Source organism: Oncorhynchus mykiss, chromosome 15, assembly GCF_057628025.1.
Source record: "Oncorhynchus mykiss isolate SJ-2025 chromosome 15, ASM5762802v1, whole genome shotgun sequence".
Classification (NCBI taxonomy): Eukaryota; Metazoa; Chordata; class Actinopteri; order Salmoniformes; family Salmonidae; genus Oncorhynchus; species Oncorhynchus mykiss.
This window is the reverse complement of record NC_143036.1, coordinates 21,784,784-21,802,907: the sequence shown is the minus strand read 5'-3', so window position 1 is coordinate 21,802,907 and position 18,124 is coordinate 21,784,784. Positions and strand designations below refer to the sequence as shown.

The window sequence follows — 18,124 nt, the reverse complement described above, 5'->3', positions numbered from 1 at the left end:
TATACCCCAACAACAGAATGGGGTGGGTATACCCCAACAACGGAATGGGGTGGGTATACCCCAACAACAGAATGGGGTGGGTATACCCCAACAACGGAATGGGGTGGGTATACCCCAACAACGGAATGGGGTGGGTATACCCCAACAACGGAATGGGGTGGGTATACCCCAACAACGGAATGGGGTGGGTATACCCCAACAACGGAATGGGGTGGGTATACCCCAACAACGGAATGGGGTGGGTATACCCCAACAACGGAATGGGGTGGGTATACCCCAACAACGGAATGGGGTGGGTATACCCCAACAACGGAATGGGGTGGGTATACCCCAACAACAGAATGGGGTGGGTATACCCCAACAACGGAATGGGGTGGGTATACCCCAACAACGGAATGGGGTGGGTATACCCCAACAACGGAATGGGGTGGGTATACCCCAACAACGGAATGGGGTGGGTATACCCCAACAACAGAATGGGGTGGGTATACCCCAACAACGGAATGGGGTGGGTATACCCCAACAACGGAATGGGGTGGGTATACCCCAACAACGGAATGGGGTGGGTATACCCCAACAACGGAATGGGGTGGGTATACCCCAACAACGGAATGGGGTGGGTATACCCCAACAACGGAATGGGGTGGGTATACCCCAACAACGGAATGGGGTGGGTATACATGGGGTGGGTATACCCCAACAACGGAATGGGGTGGGTATACCCCAACAACGGAATGGGGTGGGTAGACCCCAACAACGGAATGGGGTGGGTATACCCCAACAACGGAATGGGGTGGGTATACCCCAACAACGGAATGGGGTGGGTATACCCCAACAACAGAATGGGGTGGGTATACCCCAACAACAGAATGGGGTGGGTATACCCCAACAACGGAATGGGGTGGGTAGACCCCAACAACGGAATGGGGTGGGTATACCCCAACAACGGAATGGGGTGGGTATACCCCAACAACGGAATGGGGTGGGTATACCCCAACAACGGAATGGGGTGGGTATACCCCAACAACGGAATGGGGTGGGTATGCCCCAACAACGGAATGGGGTGGGTATACCCCAACAACAGAACGGGGTGGGTATACCCCAACAACAGAACGGGGTGGGTCTGTGGCTTGGACAATAACGGCCACAGCATGTGACTTTCACACTTTTAGGTTGATCAAACCCAACCCCCCCCCCCCCCAAGCTATTTGCAGCTGAAATGATCTGTCTGGAGGCCAGTCTATCAGCATGACACAGACATTGCTGGATTAACAGACTTGCATAGGCATTAGCAGCTGAAAGACCGTAGCAGAATGATGACTGTGATTAATTGAAAGATACCATTAACTCAAGAGCAGTGCGAGAGCAGCCCATTGGTTCGTAGATCTGCAGATAATAATATACGAAAATGCCCCCAGTTGATTTTGGCCTCTCCCTCTCCTCCTCTCACCTCTCTCTCCCCCTCCTCCTCTCACCTCTCTCCCCTTCCTCCGTTCATATATTCCCCTGGCTCCACTTGGTTGCCGTGGCAAGGATCCTGTTGCCATGGAAATGGGAGGCAGTTGCTTTTGGAGACATTTGGTAGAGGGGGCTACCAAGGAAACAATGGGTGTGTGACAGCAGGGGGAGGGGGGACTGATTTGAGCTAAAAATAGAACCACTAAAGACTCTGTCTCGCTTTCTCTCTCTTCCGCCCCACTCCTTCTCTCTCTGTCTTCTCATCTCTCCATCCACACCGTTCTTCCCTTTCTCTTTCTCTCTCTTCCGCCCCACTCCTTCTCTCTCTGTCTTCTCATCTCTCCATCCACACCGTTCTTCCCTTTCTCTTTCTCTCTCTTCCGCCCCACTCCTTCTCTCTCTGTGTCTTCTCATCTCTCCATCCACGCCGTTCTTCCCTTTCTCGTTCTCTCTCTTCCGCCCCACTCCTTCTCTCTCTGTGTCTTCTCATCTCTCCATCCACACCGTTCTTCCCTTTCTCTTTCTCTCTCTTCCGCCCCACTCCTTCTCTCTCTGTCTTCTCATCTCTCCATCCACGCCGTTCTTCCCTTTCTCGTTCTCTCTCTTCCGCCCCACTCCTTCTCTCTCTGTGTCTTCTCATCTCTCCATCCACACCGTTCTTCCCTTTCTCTTTCTCTCTCAGAGAAGTGAAGGCACTAATTTGAGCACTGACTTCTTTTTCACTTTTAGATTTAGCCTCACTGTTCAACGCTGCTGTGCCTCTCCTCAATTGTAAAGCTTACATTTGGAGTACTGCACCTCCTGAATAATTTACCTCTGAGTATGTGCTTGTTTAATGGCTTGACTGATTGGCCTATTTACATATTCTGTAGGGCACCGGGTTAAATAAAGCCCCCTTTACTCTCATCAGTGTTCTTAGTTAATGGCCACCTATCTAACCTATTTGCAGCATACTCCGTAGATAGTTCACCGATGACAGGCTCCAGTGCAAGGATGGAACATTTTTGGATGGAACGTTGCAGAAATATGTTATTCATTTGATGGATCTGAAAAATAATTCAAATTTCTTGCTGCTGTTTTTACCTCCCCGTTGCTTCCATTGTTGCTTCCATTGTTAGAAATTATTTGATTTAACTTGATTTAACTTGATTACTTGATTACTTTTATCCAAATATCCACGGCTAAATGAAGTTATGGAACAGTTTGCAACTTTCTGCTTCCTTTCTGCGTTATTATTGTTGTTTGTCTATTAGAAACGGCGCCTTAGTAGCACTGTGGGATTATGTAAAAGAGCCTCTGTGTGTGTTTGTGTGTTCGCGTGCATGTGTGTGTGTACGTCCAGCCACCCAGCCAGCCGGGCCAGGCAGAGTGAGGTCATCACTGGAGAGGGGGCGCTCTGTGTCCCTGTCCTTGAGGGGCTTGGGTGTCACTCATTTGGGATTGCGAGAGGGCTGTGATGTGACAGTGACAGAGGCCTCCAGCCTGCCTGTGAGTCGGCAGGGTCAGCATGGCCCAAATATACACATTATTATTCCACTGTGTCTGCCTAGCACTACCCTACCCTACCCTACCCTCCACTACCCTACTCTACACTACCCTTCTCTGCACTACTCTACACTACCCTACTCTACACTACCCTACTCTACACTACCCTACCCTCCACTAACCTACCCTCCACTACCCTACTCTACACTACCCTTCTCTGCACTACTCTACACTACCCTACTCTACACTACCCTACTCTACACTACCCTACTCTACACTACCCTACCCTGCACTACCCTACTCTACACTACCCTACTCTACACTACCCTTCTCTGCACTACTCTACACTACCCTACTCTACACTACCCTACTCTACACTACCCTACTCTACACTACCCTACTCTGCACTACCCTACACTACCCTACCCTGCACTACCCTACTCTACACTACCCTACTCTACCCTACTCTACACTACCCTACTCCACACTACCCTACCCTACTCTACCCTACCCTACTCTACACTACCCTACTCTAGACTACACTACCCTCCACTTCCCTAGTCCACACTACCCTACCCTACTCTACACTACCCTACTCTACCCTCCACTACCCTACTCTACACTACCCTACTCTACCCTCCACTACCCTACTCTACACTACCCTACCCTGCACTACCCTATTCTACATTACCCTACTCTGCACTACCCTACTCTTTGCTACCCTAGCCTGCACTACCCTACTCTACACTACCCTACTCTGCACTACCCTACTCTGCACTGCCCTACACTACAATACCCTACTCTGCACTACCCTACTCTACACTACCCTACCCTGCACTATCCTACTCTGCACTACCCTACTCAACACTACCCTCCCCTCCACCACCCTACTCTACACTACCCTACACTACAATACCCTACTCTACACTACAATACCCTACTCTGCACTACACTACCCCACACTACCCTTCTCTACACTACACTACACTACCAGGTTCGACTCTTGATGTACGCAGGTACAGGACACCACTACAAAATACACTAAGCAATTCTGACGTGATCATGAATGGTTGGCAATGTTGTCTAAACACATTGAAGAATCCTGCAAAGTACTATTTCTAAAAACATGTTTTGTTTTTCCACATTGCAAATCTATGGTTTGTTTCATTCACCACACATCCGTGTGTATGCGGCCACTTTTTTATAGTAGCTACTCGGCTTGTGATTAGCATCTGAAGTGATTGTGTCTGATCTGATCTGTCTCATTGTGTTTGTCCTGGCCTGGTGTCTATTGTCAGAGCTTCATACTCTGAGCTGCAGAAGCAGACTCAACTGGAGCTTATGTAACTTGGCCCCATTAGTGCTGGGGGCCTGGATGACTGGTAAAGGCGTGTGTTTCTGTGTGTTGGTGTGTGTTTCTGTGGACAATACATCTATTTTTGTTTCCGAAGCCACAGAAGCTTCACATAGACCAGAGATGTAAATTTGTCAGAGCCTGTTGCCCATCACATATTTCCCCGCATTACTAAACTCTGAGCTGAACTGTATAGAAATAAAGAAAGTTGCACACTTTTGACATGCTTGGGTCAATCTAACTAATGTTACGCAGTGCCTTCTTAAGGGTTATGCTGAGCTTAACATTAAAGAATGTTCTCTGTCTTGTCCTGTCCTGGTTCACATTGACGGTTAGTCAATCAGGAGATGAGTTTGTCTTCATGTTCATTGTAGCCAAGAGTAAACCTTCACTCTGGCTGAGACGGGTGGTAATTCCTTTTGACTACTCAGCTGACACTTAAAGCTTAGAAGGGGATGTTTTGGGGAGGGAACGGCCGTGTCCTGGGGCCTGGTGTTTGACTGTGCTCAGGAAGGAGATGCATTCTGTCTCCTAGAGATGAACATACTTTGGTGCAAAAAGTGCACTTCAATCCCAGAGCAACAGCAAAGGACCTTGTGAAGATGCTGGAGGAAACAGGTACAAAAGTATCTATATCCACAGTAAAACGAGTCCTATATCAACATAACCCGAAAGACCGCTCAGCAAGGAAGAAGCCACTGCTTAAAAACCGCCATAAAACAGCCAGACTCCACTTTGCAACTGCACATGGGGACAAAGATTGTACTTTTTGGGGAAATGTCCTCTGGTCTGATGAAACAAAAATAGAACTGTTTGGCCATAATGACCATCGTCATATTTGGAGGGGGAGGCTTGCAAGCCGAAGAACACCATCCCAACCGTGAAGCACGGGGGTGGCAGCATCATGGTGTGGGGGTGCTTTGCTACAGGAGGGACTGGTGCACTTCACAAAATAGATGGTATCATGAGGGAGGAAAATTATGTGGATATATTGAAGCAACATCTCAAGACATCAGTCAGGAAGTTAAAGCTTGGTCACAAATGGGTCTTCCAAATGGACAATGACCCCAAGCATACTTCCAAAGTTGTGGCGAAATGGCTTAAGGACAACAAAGTCAAGGTATTGGAGTGGCCATCACAATTCCTGACCTCAATCCTATAGAAAATGTGGGGGCAGAACTGAAAAAGCATGTGCGAGCAAGGAAGCCTACAAACCTGACTTAGTTACACCAGCTCTGTCAGGAGGAATGGGACAAAATTCACCCAACTTATTGTGGGAAGCTTGTGGAAGGCTACCCGAAAAGTTTGACCCAAGTTAAACAATTTAAAGGCAATGCTACCAAATACTCATTGAGTGTATGTAAACTTCTGACCCACTGGGAATGTGATGAAAGAAATAAAAGCTCAAATAAATCATTCTCTCTACTATTATTCTGACATTTCACATTCTTAAAATAAATTGGTGATAATAACTGACCTAAGACAGGGACTTTTACTAGGATTAAATATCAGGAATTGTGAAAAACTTAGTTTAAATGTATTTGGCTAAGGTGTATGCAAACGTCCGACTTCAACTGTACACATTCAACCGGGATGTGGACTGAGAATGTTTCCACTGTACTCCAGTTTAAAAATATGCCTTTAGTAATGCAGCAGAGTCTGGGTGAGACTGAAACAGAATGGACCTCATGGTGATTCAGGGTTGAGAGAGTGAAGTCAGGTCAGAGTGTGTGCCTTCTCGTTGCAGTTAAAGTCTTGAGGGCTCGCCCGTGCAGAGTTGAGGCCAGGCAAAGGCTTCACACAGACGATGTGTTTGCGTTTGTGTCAGAAGTTCATCTCTTCTTGAGCGTGGTTTTTCTCTCCACTGCTCAGCTCCGTTTTCTTTGCGTGACGAGATCAGGGATGACAGGCATCTACGGTGCTTTTGGGAGGCGGTGGTTTTCATATATCTGACATCCCTCTTTCATTACCGCTCTCCTTCCTACCCCCCCCCTTCTCTGTTTCTGTGACTGGGCTGACTGTGAGTCTGTGTTATCTTTACACACAAACAATCCCCTTCTCACACAGAGACAGATACATCCACCATCTCTCTCTCTCTCTCTCTCTCTCTCTCTCTCTCTCTCTCTCTCTCTCAAATTCGAAATGTTTCTCTCTCACACACATCCTGCAGAGTAAGGGTAAGCACAGTGCCTACAACAAAGTTATTAACACAATTAACAAAGGGGCCAGGCTCTAGACCTTGGCTATGCTCGACAGAGGCCTCTGCCAGGGTACACTACTGGTTGTCTGGCTCAGAGACACACAGTGTGTGAGAGCTTCAGAGAGAGGTACACAGATTGAATGTGTGAAGTGAGGTGAGGTCAAATGGAGATATGTTACCAAGAAATGGATCACTTTGCTGTGAGAGAGAGCGAGAGAGATGCCCTAGCTACAAACATGCTCCCCTAAAGCAGCTGCCCCAAAACCTCCCTCTCATCTCCCTGGGGTTGTGTGTTGCCTGGGGAGAAGGATGAGCGAGAGGGTGGGACTGGGGTAGAAAGAGAAAGCTTGGAGAGAAAGAAAAAAACTGAGAGGAGGGGGATGTACACTCCACCACAGGGGGAGGGAGTTGTGATTTGGCAGCAGCGAATGAGCAGCCACTCGAGTCACATGACCAAAAGCCATGCAAAAGGCTGTCAGTGAGTGAGAGGGAGGAGGGAGGGAGGGAGAGAACGATAGAGAAAGAGGAGCCCAGTTCACAGTGCTTCTTGGTCAATTGAGAGCGAAGAGGCACAGAGAGAGAGAGGCTACACCACACACACACACGCTCGCCTTCCTCACTGGCCCTACCGCAGCCGTGACAGACCCCACCTGTGCATCCTAACCAGAAGAAACAACATAACACACAGGGGAACGAGAACAACCGGAGGACAGAGAAACGTAGCCTGAGGAGAAAAGAGAGAGAGTGAGAAAGGAGGGAAAGCATGTCTTCTCTCTCCAACCAGCCGCCTGGCTCTCCGTTCTCAGAGTACAGTGAGCTGTGTAAGGTCCCCTCCATGGCCCCCGCCACAGCCCCCCAGGCTTGGGACTGGCAGCATGGAGACATGGGGCCTCCCAGGAGCCTCGGTGGGGCCCCGGGACTCACCGACGAGGACAAGCTGTGCTTCTTTGACCCGTCAGCCGGTGTTGGCTTGGATGCGGATCTCAAGGTACCTGGCAGGGGGGGCTGTCAGGGGTTAGGCAGCGCTGGGGAGAGCCCAGAAAGCCAAGTGTCTTCCTCCCCCTCCCCTCTGAGCTGTGGGAACAATGGGGTCCTACATCCCCCCGTACCTGGTTCCCCAGCTCGACGCATGGAGCTACCCTTACCCTCTAGCCCGCCCATACCAGCCCCAGCCAGCACCGGTGTGTGGAACCCTGGATTCTCAGAGTCCAGCCCCAAGACCCTTCCACCCCAGAATATTGCCAGCCCTAATTACTGTGTCATCGGTGTTGTCAATGACAACTACCTGGAGAGGGGCGACGAGGACAGCGCATCAGCACTAGGCGGCCTCCAAATGACAGAGGGATCCTCGGAGGAGAGCGAGGACGAGGAGGAGGAAGAGGTGGAACTTGAGCCGTGTTTCATGGGGCGTGCTAACCAGCAGCGGAAGGCTCTGCGGCGGGCCATGTCTGAATGCTCCCACCTCTCGGTACCCTCTAGCCTGGAGCTGCCCGACCATTACCCTGGAGCTGGGCTGGATGAGCTAACAACGCCCATGGGCGGTCCGCGCCGCTCCTGCCACTCCACCATGAAGCGTTCACTGACTGTTTCGGACGACCAGCTGCCCCCCACTCTGTTTGCTGCAGGCGCCACCCGCTCCGACCTGAGGCAGGACCAGGAGCCCACCCTACACTTCTCACCCTTCCCCCCAATGAGAGACTGTGGGGGCAGCTCTCCGCTCTCACCTCTAGAGGGCATCGTGGAGGGGCCCGGGGCAGACAAGAACGAGGACGTGCTGCTGCCTGTACCCCTCAGCAGCCAGGCCATCAGCGGGATGGGCACCGGCCTGGGCATTGTCACAAACCCAGGAACCGGCATTGGCACGGGTATGGGTACCAACATCTGCACAGGTATGGATACCAACCTTGGCACTGACGTTGGAGCAGACGTGGGTACCAACTCAGGCACCAGCTTTGGCGCTGGTATGGGTAGCAACCCAGACAACAGCTTTAGAGCAGGCATGGGCACCGGCTTTGGAGCTGGTATGAGTACCAACCTTGGCACTGGCTTTGGAGCAGGTATGAGTACCAACCTTGGCACTGGCTTTGGAGCAGGTATGAGTACCAACCTTGGCACCGGCTTTGGTGAAGGCATGGTTACTACCAGTCCTTTCACCAGGGTAGGTAATGGTGATGCTATCTGGCTGCTACTAGCGCTGCCCTCTGGCAATGGCCTCCTCAAATGGCCTGCATACTGCAGACAGCCCAGATTGTGTGTAGGGGGAAGATGTGGCATCACACTGTCTGATTTACAACTGAGCTGCTTCCACCAGTCTGAGGTCCCAGTCAAGTAGCGGAGAGAGAGAGAGAGAGAGTTTCTGAAGGATGGTATATTGATTGATGGCATAGTACAGTATATGCCCAGTGCAGCCTTGTGTGTGTTTTGCTTGCTGGTGTATGTGCAGCAGGAGTGTCACTTTGCATGTGATTCACTAAGCGTGTTGCATGTGGATGTACTATATCTAGGTGACCGTCAGCGGACCGGGAATGTGGGACTGGGTCATGCTGCCGACACAGCTCATTACCACAGACCAGAGTCCAGAGCTAGACTTGGCCTCTCTCGCTCTCTCTGGCCGCCGACACAGTCATTAGTCCCCTGGGAGGAGTGGGGGAGAGGCAGAGCCAAGATGGCCTCGGTCACATCCGATAACTCCTGCCCCTTAGCCGAACAGGGTCACTGGAGATGTAAACCCAGCAACAAAATCTGTCTCTTTCTTCACTCGTCGCTTTTAATGACCGCCGCTCCCTCTCTCTCTCTCTCTCTCTCTCTCTCTCTCTCTCCCTCTCCCTCTCCCTCTCTCTCTGTCGCTAAAGTGTGCCAGCAATCTGCCTCGTGGACGCTGGAGCATTAAAGGGCCAGCGTCCCGGAGAGCTCAGAATGAGAGTGTGTGAGCTGGTCAGAGGAAGAGTGCGTGTGCGTGACTGTGTGTGAGCATGCACTGGCTTGACAAGGTCATTCAAAGGCAGTTTGCATGTGTAAAAAGTGTTCATGTGGAGCGTGCACATTAATGAATCCACACACACGTCGGCCGGCTAGCTCTGTTCAGGCATTCGCCTTGGCTCCCCAATTGGGGTGTGGGAAATATCGATAAACAGATTTGCCATCTCTAGCTCCAGAGGGGAGAGAGAGATACACAGAGTCATATAGAGAGAGAAAAAATAGTTTGTCCCAGTATAAGAATCTGCCTGAATGTATTTTTACTGACTCCCTCAGTTCCATCCAGCCCCCTCTTTTTATTTCTCTCTCTCTCTCTCTCTCTCTCTCTCTCTCTCTCTCTCTCTCTCTCTCTCTCTCTCTCTCTCTCTCTCTCTCTCTCTCTCTCTCTCTCTCCCTCCGTTTGGAGAGAGGGATTAGGAGACGATACTGGAGGAGAGATGCAGCGTGGAGAGACAAAGGAACTCGTACTCAAACAGGCTTTGAATCATTTGAGTGTCTTTCTTCATGGTTTGGAGTCATAGTGGGATGTTTCTCCCCAGAACGAAACAGATAATTGTCACCCAATGTCGCTCTCCTTATCTCCTATTAAGCAGAAGGATGAATGTGGCCCGTAATGAGTGTTCTGTAGTAAAGACTCTGGGCTTTGTTGGTCTGTTTCTGTACACGCTTCTGTTTGTGTTTCTTCTTGTGTGCACAAATGTGTGGTACTGTGTGTGTGTGTTTTTCTTTGCGTCCATTTGTCTCAGATTAATTTAGCCTTACGTCAATACAATTAAAAAAAGAATTACCCATGTTTGTGTTTGACCTCAACATCCATAAAAATACCAGAAAAAAGTTTGTTTCAATTATTAACACACTTGCCATTTGGGCAAGCTTTTAAAATAGGAGTTAAATGCGTAAAGGTGATTCGTATGCATGAATCCTTTTCTACGTATGCCATTATGCTTAAAATATTTTGACCCGTTCAAACGTTTGTCTCAGCGTTCCTATGTGGCTCTCACTTTGTGCACATGCATATGTCTCTGTGAGTAAGTGATTGATGTGGGTACGCTTGTGCGTAAGAAGCCTGTTACCCAGGGGGACAGAAAGCTGTAGAACCCTCCAGATCTCATCAGCACAGCTCAAGTGTTTTTTTTTGTCCTCTCCGCGCTTAAGTCGGATCCACTCTACTGTATATGATCATGCAGTTACCAAGGACACAATGCACTACTGTCTGAAAGGGGGAGTGGAGGAAGGTTCAGGTCTGGATGTGATGGATACTTTAGGCTCATATATTAGCAACACTTTCCTGACCTCCGTCACAAACAGAGTAGATTAGATAAATCCCTCTGCAATGACCTGTCTTGCAGTCAAGGCTGCGGTGCAGTGATAGCGCTGTGTGTGTGTGTGTGTGTCAGAGAGAGAAATACATCCAATCCAGAGAGGACCCCGTAAGTGTTTCCATGGTCAATGTGGATCATCCTTGTGTGTACATGTCAGGTGTCACGCCAGTCTACAGTAGGTAATGCCTAAGTCCTTCCAAAAGCTGCCTGTCCAACCTGACACCATATGGAATAACTTTGATTAATAGCCTGGGTTTTGTCGTTTATTTCTGCCTTTGAAGTTGCCTTGTTGGATACAAGCCGTTGTGGTGACTAGATCCGCTCCTGAGCCACACACCAAGTGAGCAGCTTAACATGAACAAAGAAAGGCTCCGTTTCCTGACAGTTAAATACAGTGAAATGCACTGGCATCCACTTTCACTAAATCACTCCAAACATTCTATAGGCGGCCAGCAGCTTCTTTGACGTGTGGAGAATAGTCACTAAGGAGGATCGTTCCTTTGGAAGGCACACATACGTTGTCAAGGATTCTGCCTCTTAGCGGCTTCCGGGTGAGGCTAGAGGTAATGACTGTCTTTTAATAAGGCTACGTTCGCCTCGAGGATTGATCTTGTCATCTGAGGAACCAGAGAGAAATACCCAAGAAAATGGTCAGGTTATGTCTGTTTAAAGTAACTGTCCAGTGTCTCCAGATATCTATGAAATATGACTTATAATTAATTGCAATATGAGTGAAATAATTGTCCTTCCAAAAAAATGGTAATTATGTATGTTAAAAAGCAGCCTTTTGTGTGTGTTGGTATGGTGTGGGCGTACACCAACAACAGAAAGGTGTGGGCAAATACCGGTCATTAAAAATATTCATGTGACTAGACTGCTGATTGGCCAGCTGGCCAGCTCATCCTCTTCTGGAGGATAACATCATCTATGAGGAAATGGCAAGCATTGTTTAAACGTCTGTTTGAGATACAAGTTTGTGGTGTTTTTGAAGTGTTTTTTTTTCCTTCTCCAATTTATGCTTTGGCCACAAATACGAGTATAGGATAAGTCAACAACATTATTTGGTTATGAGTTAATGAGATTTTCACTGGACAGTTACTTGAAACTTCTTCGGGAGGAGTTTCATTGGTAGTTTTGAGTGTTAGTGTTGGAGCAGTGAGGGTTTTTCCTTATCTGATGCGACTCTGAAAATGTAAGAAGCAATCCGATGGTCTCAACATCCATGTGGAGATGGTGTCTTATCGCTGTCATGTTTTTCTCCCATAAAAAAACTCTTAATTAAAAAGACCATAAAAGTGGTTTAAAGGCTGTTTAGCCAACTTAATAGAGATTGAATTGTGTCTATGCTAATGTGTGGTCTAATGAACTGACCCAGCATAGAAAAGACAGAGTTGTCTCCCACTGTGTTAGTTGGCTAACTGAAATGAGAGATGAGGGTGCCAGGCGGCTGTCTGTGAGATTTATTGGGATAGATATAATGGATTCACGGGTGACCGCCACAATGTCATCATATCTCCAGAAAATGTCTTCCCTCCCAATGATATCAGCGTCATAGGCCCTAAGAGTGATGAATGCTTCTAATCAGATGCTCCATTCATGATGTATTAATTCCCTTCTATTGGAGGGTTCAAAATGGCTGCTTGTTTACATTTAGCCCTGCTGCTCTGTGGTGGGGAGACTGAGACACAAAGCTGGCTGTTGAGGTTGTTTGAGTATGTTGGCTTCAGCGGCTTTATAGGTCCCAGCGCTCTCGGAGTACTCTGCATATCACCTTTGTTGGTATTCAACGGCTAATCCATAATTACCTAGTGAATGTAGCTTGAAAATCCACCGTGCTAAAGCTTCTCACAGGCTTTCTCAGGCTGGGAAGGAGAGAAGAGTGGGAGCACAGTTGATGAGGTTGTTTTGAGGGTGGCTCTTCATACTGCTTCATAAATCAACCAAATACTGGGTTTGGGGTCAGTAGAAGTCTATTGGATCTCCAATGTCTTAGCTAATTAAGATATCCAGTTGATATATGATCTATTAAGTCTGTTAAAGCTGTGGACTACAGAGACGAAGCCTCGTGTTGTTGTGCCTTGCCTCCTTCCATTCCCTTTGTCTTGTCGTGTAGCCTGACTGGATTTGGGTAAGCACTTTGTTTTGTGTCTTCATTATATTAGTCCACCTATTGGGTTCTCTGGTTGTCCACTGTTCTCCTCCCTTCTGAAGTTTGTGGAGCACTGTACCCAGTTATGTATGGCGTCTACCCCCCCCCCCCCACCCACAATCCCCCACTTCAAGCAGCCCTTTGCCGTCTCCAATCTCTCATTTGGGTGCTTAGACAAAACACTTGAAAATGTATTATACAAAGGTAGGGATTTAGGTCTGAAGTAATTGAAGCAGGGTCAGTGGTAAATGGGTATCCTGCTTCCTCTGGGGTTTACTCTGACTGATTATGCTGATGTGAGGGAGGCGTTGTTAGCGGAATCGCTAACAATGCTAAAGAGCCTTTTCACCATTTGTCATCACAGTGTAGCTAATAGACTTTTAAGCTAATGGGAGGATACAGGATTCCTCAGTTTCTAGATATTAAGGGTTGAATGTGGCCATAGTGATAGCTCTATGGTATTTGTCCTTTGTTTTGAATAGACTCCCACAGGCTGTACAGTCACTACTTTCAGTGGACTTCTCCCTGCAATATTATCCAAAGGTCAAATAATGCAGATGCTTAATAGCGGGAAAATATGAAAGTCTACGATATCTAATCCTCATTTTGGGTTGTTTATACTAGTGGATTAACAGTTTAACTGGGTTGATGCTGACACACTGCACAGCTGAGATATTATGCATGGGTGTATAACTCCACAAATCTCTGGAACAATATTGATTTAGTTGGTTATTTAGCCAGGAAGATACCGCTCTATTTAAAAAGGACTGAGCTATTTGCGCTTAGCCAATGAGCATTTTCTATTTTGCGATCTTGGTTTCATTAGGCCGTCCTCTTGTCCAGCTGTTTAATGTGATAATCCCTGTAGCTCCGTATCATTATATCAATATCGTAAAAATAAACAGAATTATGACTATTGACATTCCTTATAACTGGACTGAAAGCCGGGGGCACCATCAGTCTAGTCATTGTCATGGCTTTACCAATCAATCCATTGACATTTACACTATATATACACAAAAGTATATGGACACCACTTGCAATGACTGGATTCGGCTATTTCAGCCACACCCATTGCTGACAGGTGTATAAAATTGAGCATGCAGCCATGCAATCTCCATAGACAAACATTGGCAGTAGAATGGCCTTACTGAAGGGCTCAATGACTTTCAACGTGGCGCCGTCATAGGATGCCACCTTTCCAACAAGTCAGTAAGTCAAATTTCTGCCTTGCTAGAGCTGCCCTGGTCAACTAAGTGCTGTTATTGGAAACCTCTAGGAGCAACAATGGCTCAACCGCGTACTGGTAGGCCATACAAGCTCACAGAATGGGACCGCCGAGTGCTGAAGCGTGTAACGCATAAAAATTGTCTGTCCCTAGTTGCAACACTCCCTACTGAGTTCCAAACTGCCTCTGGAAGCAACGTCAGCACAATAACTGTTCGCCAGGAGCTTCTTGAAATGGGTTTCCATGGCCGAGCAGCCGCACACAAGCCTAAGATCACCATGCGCAATGCCAAGTGTCGGCTGGAGTGGTGTAAAGCTCACCGCCATTGACCAACTAATCTGGGTTTGGTGGATGGCAGGGGAACACTACTTGCCCGAATGCCAACTGTAAAGTTTGGTGGAAGAGTAATAATGGTCTGGGGTGGTTTTTCGGGCTAGGCCCCTTAGTTCGAGTGAAGGGATATCTTAACGCTACAGCATACAAGGACATGCTAGACAATTCTGTGCTTCCAACTTTGTGGCAACAGTTTGGGGAAGCCTTTCCTGTTTCAGCATGATAATGCTCCCATGCACAAAGCGAGGTTCATACAGAAATGGTTTGTCGAGATTGGTGTGGAAGAACTTGATTGGCCTACACATAGCCCTGACCTCAACCCCATCGAACACCTTTGGGATGAATAGGAACGCCGACTGCGAGCCAGGTCTAATCGCCCCGCATCAGTGTCCTCACGAATGTTCTTGTGGCTGAATGGCAGCAAGTCCCTGCAGCAATGTTCCAACATCTAGTGGAAAGCCTTCCCAGAAGAGTGGAGGCTGTTAGAGCAGCAAAGGGGGGACCAACTCCATATTAATGCCCATGATTTTGGAATGAGATGTTCGACAAGCAGGTGTCCACATACTTTTAGTCCTTTCCATGTCATCTAATGTCAGTTACTACTTTGGGTCTGAGCATCATTCCTACAGTGTGAGCTTGAGGCGTTGTGGGAACATTAGGGTTAAGGGCCTGAGGCCCTCTGGTGTGGAGTGGGCCAGTACCCCAGATGGCCTGCCCTCTAATGAGGCACCCAGGAGTGAGAGAGGAGGTGAAGGATGAGCTGCCTCTGGAGAGGGGGCGGCGCTGCCAGCTAGAGGGATGGGAGGGGGCAGAGCTTCAGGGATATGTCCGGGAGAAAAGAGTGAATTAGGTGGGGTTTTGTGTTTCACATACTGCACTTTGCTAGAACACTGTGTCACTATTGTCCTCTTGATGATGATTATTATTATACTCAGTAAAAGTATCAAGGCCGCAGAGCTTGTGTCTAGGCTAATAGGCTGCCTCTCATCTCTATCGCTGGGTGCCTGTGCTATGGTGAATTAGCTGTGTCCACCCCTCAGGCTGCCATGTCTGTGTGTCCAGCCCACAGCTGCTCAGTGTCTAATGCGGCAGGACAGGCAGGCTGGCCTTCCACACTCTCACGGCCATATTTTACTAGACAACCATACTTTACTAGGCAAGCAAAGCACCATCACACATTTGCGGTGACCAAAGGGTCTTTATAAACTACTGCCACTTTCTGTCTGTGGAGTCTGTTCTGGCTTTACTCAAAACACTTCAAGATACAGTAGGGTTGGTGGAATGAGTTCAAAGCGACACTATGTAGTAATGCAGTATGTATTCCAAATGAAATTGAAGTTTGTGTGTTTATCTTGTGTGCCGGTGTATGTGTATCTGCCTAGATATGTTGGTGTATGCATACATGTCTCTGGAATGCAAAAGAGATTGTGTGTGTGTGTGCATTTGTCTGCCTGACTGTCGATCTGTCTGCCTGGCTGAATGTCGGTCGGTTTGCCTGACTGTCGGTCTGTCTGCCTGGTTGAATGTCAGTCTGCCTGACTGTCGGTCGGTATGTCTGCCTGACTGTCGGTCTGTCTGCCTGACTGTCGGTCTGTCTGCCTGCCTGACTGTCAGTCTGTCTGTCTGACTGTCGGTCTGTCTGTCTGACTGTCGGTCTGTCTGGTTGATTGCCAGGGTCAATGGCCATCTCTAAATCAGGCTTCGCCCACAGGATAATTCCACTCCAGCCTTCCTGTGTGTCCCCAAATGTAATCAGCCTGAGCTACTGTTGATTCATTCCATTATCAAAGGTGATTCACTTGTTCAAACTTCAGCAGAGATTGATCTTTGCATGCCTTTGAGCATGACCTTGGGACTATAGGATATCGTATGTGTGTGTGTGTGTATAGTGGTTAATCACTTCAAATGACATTAATGTCATACGGTTTGGTCGCTGGCCTGTCTGTGAGGTCTTGAGGTCAGCAAGGCATTTGGTTCTTTGTATTAATGATGATGTCATTCACATGATTGGTATGATTCTAAAATATGTTGTTTGCTCTCTTTCTCTCTCTCCTTTCTCTCCTCTCTCTCTCTCTCTCTCTCTCTCTCTCTCTCTCTCTTTCTCTCTCTCCTTTCTCTCCTCTCCTCTCTCTCTCTCTCTCTCTCTCTCTCTCTCTCTCTCTCTCTCTCTCTCTCTCTCTCTCTCTCTCTCTCTCTCTCTCTCTCTCTCTCTCTCTCTCTCTCTCTCTCTCTCTCTCTCTCTCTCTCTCTCTCTCTCTCTCTCTCTCTCACACAGTCAAATCAGAGAAGATGGACAAACCAGAGAAAGAGGAGACGATGGACCACTTTGAGAAGTTGAACCAATTTGACATGTTGGATAAGCTCGATAAAGTGGAGAAGAAGGATTCGACTGGGAAGACTGAGGCGTCAGTGAAGGTGGCGTATGCAGGACCACTGGACAAAGGAGAGAAGATGGGTCAAATGGACAAGGCAGAGAAAACGGAAAAGCTGGAGCCGGCAGAAAAGGTAGACAAAGAAGAAAAAACAGAGAAGGTGGATAAAATGGATAAGGGCGACAACACAGACAAGGTAGAGAAAACTGACAAAGTAGAGAAGATGGACAAGGTTGAAAAGCCTGAGGAGACAGAACAGAATATTGAAAAAATGGAGAAGACCCCAGAGAAACCGGAGGCAGAGGTGAAGTTGGACACATTTGATAAGATGGAAACACAGCCTGGCAAGATGGAAACACAGCCTGGCAAGATGGAAACACAGCCTGGCAAGATGGAAACACAGCCTGGCAAGATGGAAACACAGCCTGGCAAGATGGAAACACAGCCTGGCAAGATGGAAACACAGCCTGGCAAGATGGAAACACAGCCTGGCAAGATGGAAACACAGCCTGGCAAGATGGAAACACAGCCTGGCAAGATGGAAACACAGCCTGACAAGATGGAAACACAGCCTGACAAGATGGAAACACAGCCTGACAAGATGGAAACACAGCCTGACAAGATGGAAACACCGCCTGACAAGATGGAAACACAGCCTGACAAGGAGAAGACAGATCATGTTGGAAAGGTAACAGTAACAGGTGAGAAAGTAACAGAAAATGTTGAGAAGCCCAAAGACAACGTTGAGAAGGAGGATAAGAAGCCAGAGCTGGCTCAGAAATTAAACAAGCAGGTTAAGGTGGAGAAATCGGAGAAAAAAGAGCTGAAAAGTCCTGAGAAAAAGACGGACAAGAAATCAGAGACCGCTGATAAGGCCAAAAAACCTGCAAGTAAACCCTCGACCAATGGGAGCAGTGCCGCACCAAGCAAGGACCTGCCCAGTCCAGACAAGAAGACCAAGGTAGGTCACAGTCTAGATTTAAAGAGGAACATTATCAAATCATACATCACTCATGCTGCTAACGCTTTTCCTACTGCTACTTTTAAATCCACGCATAGTTGTGAGATATTACTTCATTCTGTTAACTTCAATAGTCCTAGGATGTTGGTCTTCGTTGTTATAGTGCTGATTTTAACTGGATGTAACTGAATAGAGTTGTTGTTTTTGTTCAGCTGGCAGTTCCATTTGTTGGTATTCTGTTGATTATGATTAAGGCTGCTTCTGCTGCTTTCTCCTGCTGCTACTA

At 47.9% G+C, this 18,124-nt stretch overlaps 1 protein-coding gene across 50 annotated transcripts in view; it reads left to right on the top strand.

The window, feature by feature from the left end:
* LOC110489787 (uncharacterized) overlaps nt 1-18,124 on the top strand; it is a 122,285-nt gene that overhangs the window by 82,523 nt on the left and 21,638 nt on the right. For all 50 annotated transcript variants that reach the window (XM_090199600.1, XM_090199591.1, XM_090199590.1 and 47 more), the window contains one exon: nt 16,781-17,838. In XM_090199600.1, the coding sequence (XP_090055726.1) occupies nt 16,781-17,838 (1,058 nt within the window). The remainder of the gene's footprint in view (nt 1-16,780; nt 17,839-18,124) is intronic.